The sequence below is a fragment of the Phascolarctos cinereus genome, unplaced genomic scaffold (assembly GCF_003287225.1).
Source record: "Phascolarctos cinereus isolate Bilbo 61053 unplaced genomic scaffold, phaCin_HiC Scaffold_4;HRSCAF=312, whole genome shotgun sequence".
NCBI classification, from domain to species: domain Eukaryota; kingdom Metazoa; phylum Chordata; class Mammalia; order Diprotodontia; family Phascolarctidae; genus Phascolarctos; species Phascolarctos cinereus.
The window spans coordinates 408,290,443-408,294,277 of record NW_027555847.1 but is presented as its reverse complement, the minus strand read 5'-3'; the positions used below and the strand labels follow the sequence as shown (position 1 = coordinate 408,294,277).

At 35.0% G+C, this 3,835-nt stretch overlaps 1 protein-coding gene across 1 annotated transcript; it reads left to right on the top strand.

The window, feature by feature from the left end:
• Positions 1-1,235: 1,235 nt before the first annotated feature.
• Positions 1,236-2,162, top strand: LOC110220422 (taste receptor type 2 member 1-like). The gene has a single exon (XM_021004439.1). It carries the CDS (start codon positions 1,236-1,238, stop codon positions 2,160-2,162), a length of 927 nt encoding a protein of 308 aa, XP_020860098.1.
• Positions 2,163-3,835: the final 1,673 nt, after the last annotated feature.

Here is a 3,835-nt window from a genome sequence, read left to right as displayed (position 1 = left end):
TGTTTCTGAGGGAAACTGGGAGAGCTCAGACAGCTTCCTGGCTTCTCTTCACCATCTTGGCTCTGCCCCCCAGTAACGTACATTGTATTGCATTATTTATGAAATTGGAACTTAATACATCACAATTTGTTTCTCTAGCAATTTTAAAAGTAATATATTATTTTCTCTCAGTTACATATAAATGCAATTTTAAACATTCATTTAAAAAAAGCTTTTGAGTTCTCCCTCCCTAATTTCTACCCCCTTAGACAGTAAGCAATTTGATATGTTTTACATATTCAATCATGTAAAACAAAATTAGTCATGTTGTGAAAGAAAGACTCAAAGAAAAAGAAAATATGAAAAAAACAGTGAAAGTGAAAAATACTGTGCTTCAATCTGCATTCAGACTCCATCAGTTCTTTCTATGGAGGTTGAGAGCATTTTTTATCATGAGTCCTTTGGAATTTTCTTGGATCTTTGTTTTGCTTAGAATAGCTAAGATTTTTTTACAGTTTGATTATTGTGTGGTATTACTATTACTGTGTACAGTGTTCTCCTGGTTCTCACTGGTGACTTTTCAAGAATGCTTCCATACAATTATATGTGCTATACTTTCAAGGGTATTTTAAAATAAATTTTATATTTTCAGTTGCCTTTTGACAACTTTTCTCTGCCTTCTCCCCTTTTTACTCTCCTTTCTATAGAGGAAGAGAAGTAAGCCCCTTGTTAAAAACATGTATAGTCAAGCAAAACATATTTCCCCACTCACCATGTCCAAATACAAATTGTTAATAGTAGTGGTGGTGGTGGTGGTGATAGTAATGGTAGTGAAGTACAAAAATCTTTTGGCTAATCATTTGGCTAAGTAGCTTTGCTTACAGTTATCGAGTTAGTAAATTGATTAGAGGAATCTCAAGGCTCTTATTTCAATTATTTGTTGGTGATGATGTTTTGATATAAATAGACATGAAAAATGAAAGACTGGGTGCTGAAAACAAAATTGTTGGTAATTCTGCTGTTGATTTATTTGAATCTTTATGAACAAAACTGAGAACACAAATGGAAAGCATATTTCAGTTATTATATCATATTGCCTTTATTCATGAGATGAGCTTCCTTTTAGGTAGGATAGGGCAAAAATTTTTTAAGTCTTTGGTTTGTTAAGATAGGAAGAAGATATATAAGCAGATATACACTTTTAAAAAATCCATCAGGAGAAAACTGAAGGAAAGTAATCATTATTTTTCTTCAAAATGATAGGTCCATTCTCATTTGTCCATCTCATTTTTGGAATAGCCCAATTTCTTGCAGGAATTATGGCAAATGGAATCATTATAATAGTAAGTGGCCTTGAGTATATCAAGAAGAAAAAGGTGACTGCATATGACCTCCTTCTGACCAGTCTGGGAATCTGCAGAATTTTTTTGCAAGTGTTAATACTTGTGAGCAATGTGAAGCTTTTCTTGATTATAGAATTATGTATGGGCCAGGGAGTCTTTATATTTTTCTTTTTCGTAAATGAAATTAATCTTTGGCTTTCTACCTTCCTTTGTGTCTTCTACTGTGTGAAGATTGCCAACATTGTCCACCCCTTCTTCTTCTGGTTGAAGATGAGGATCTCTAGATTTGTGCCATGGTGGATTCTGGCATCATTGCTAATTTCATCTGCCATTTCTGTGTGCCACAACCTATTGTATTGGCCAGAGGCCAAAAAGGAGCTAAGAAAAATTTTGGCAGGAAATAGCACTACCCAAGATCTTTTCCAGTATATGCTTCCTACTCAAATTCTTGTTGTGGGTTTGGCAATGCCATCATGCATGTTCAGTGTTGCATCGTTTATGCTGATCTATTCTCTGTGTAGACACACCAGATGGATGAGAAACATGGCAACTGGATCCAGAGACCCAAGCACCGAAGCTCATATTTGTGCCATGAAACTGATATTTTCCTTCCTTGTCCTCTATACCTCCTATTATGTTGGGGTACTGGTAACATTTTCTAAATTTCCCATAGGGAGTGAATTTTTGCAGTTTCTTTTGTTCTCAGTGGCTGCCTTATTCCCCTCTGGACACTCCATCATCTTAATTCTAGGAAATTCAAAGCTGAAGCATTATACAAGAAAGTTTCTGCTGTCTGCTAAGTGGTGTCAGGGAGGAGGTTCAGCACTAGACTCTACATAGACCCAATAAAGCATGCTATTTCTAAACCTGCATCACTTTATTGTAGGTGGTAACTTATCAGTTTGATGTGCTTTTAGGTTTTAAAAAAAGGGCAAATTCATGAAAATGTCACCCTTCTGGAATATTCAATTGATTATCAGGATTACTTGTTTATTTAGAAGGTCAGGACTCATCTGCATAGTTAATACTGAAGTCCAGGTAAAGGCTGTTTCTCCTGTTGTTTCAAGGACTGGCTGCACATCTGCTCTCCTCTGGTATATCCGTATTTGGGGATACTCCCAAAACAGTCCTATAGGTCACAGAAAAAGAAGGCAATTCCCTCCCTTGTCACCAGAGGGGAAGGTGATTACAAGCTTGACTTTTTTCCCCATTTGTCAGACTGAATTCTCAAATGCTGCAGGTATGTCAGCTACTAAAATGCACAAACATATGGAGGAAGATTTGCAACTCCAGTGTTCAGATCAGTTTGCCTTAATTGCATAGATAAAAGAGGTACAAAGGTGTTTCAGGTTGCATTTGTCCACATAGCTATGGAACTCTTTTCCTTGGAGGTAGTAATTTTCAAACATGTATTCCCAGAGGCAGAAGCATCACAAGTGGGCAGGGGCTGGAGATGTTTCCATTTTTTTATAGAAAGAAATTAAATTTTAACTTCTTTTAAATGAATTTTGTCTTAAGATTATATTTAGAAAAAATTGTTTCATTTTTTTTTCTTCTAGGGTAAAGGTATGCAGCACACAATTCTATCAATTTAGGCTATAGTTTTTTTTCGGGGGGAGGAGTGGTTGGGGTTTAGGAGCCTGAGTGAATTTGTAAGGGTTAGGAATTCCTGATCATTAACTATGCTCTAGATGTTAGTATCTTTTTGTCCAATGTTCAAACCCTTAGGTTGTATATATCAAGCAGCAATAAACTCATAAGTAGTGGTTCTTTACCTGAAGTTTCCATGTGAACTTGTTTTTAAAATGTTTCAATAATTATTCCTAATATAAGTAGTTTCCTTTGTAATCATATATATTTTATTTTGTTCATTTAAAAACATCACTGTAGGAAGAGTTTAATACAGTTCACCAGACTTCCAAAGGGGTCCATTGTGCAAAAAATGTAAAAAAAAAATCTTCCACAAAGGGATTTCCTTCCCTGGTTTATTGAAAAAGGAGGTACAAATGTTAACTGAAGAAAATAATTCTTAAAAATTAGAATTGGAAAAGTGAAAGATAATGAGTCTCTGAGACATCAAGAATCAGTCAAACAAAATTTTTAAAAAATGAAAAAATACAAGAAAATATAAAACACCACATTAGAAAAACAACTGACCTGGACAATAGACCCAGGAGAAATAATTTAAAAATTAGTGAAAAGCCAGAAAGCCATGATAAAAAAAGAACATGGACAGCACCTTTCAAGAAATTATCAAGGAAAATTTCCCTGAACTGCTAGAACCAGACGGTAAAATAGTCATTTCAGGAACCCACTGATCACTTCCTGAAAGAGATCCCAAAATGAAAACTCCCATGAATATTGTAGTGAAATTTCAGAATTATCAGGTCAAGGAGAAAATACTGCAAGCAGCCAGAGAGAAACAATTTAAACATTGTGAAACTACAGTCAGGATTATGAAGTATTTAGCAGCATCTACATTAAAGAATCAGAAGGCTTGTATTATGATATTC

Bases quoted from the DNA above. Each gene is read 5' to 3' on its own strand.
- LOC110220422 (XM_021004439.1), top strand. From the start codon at position 1,236: ATGATAGGTCCATTCTCATTTGTCCATCTCATTTTTGGAATAGCCCAA.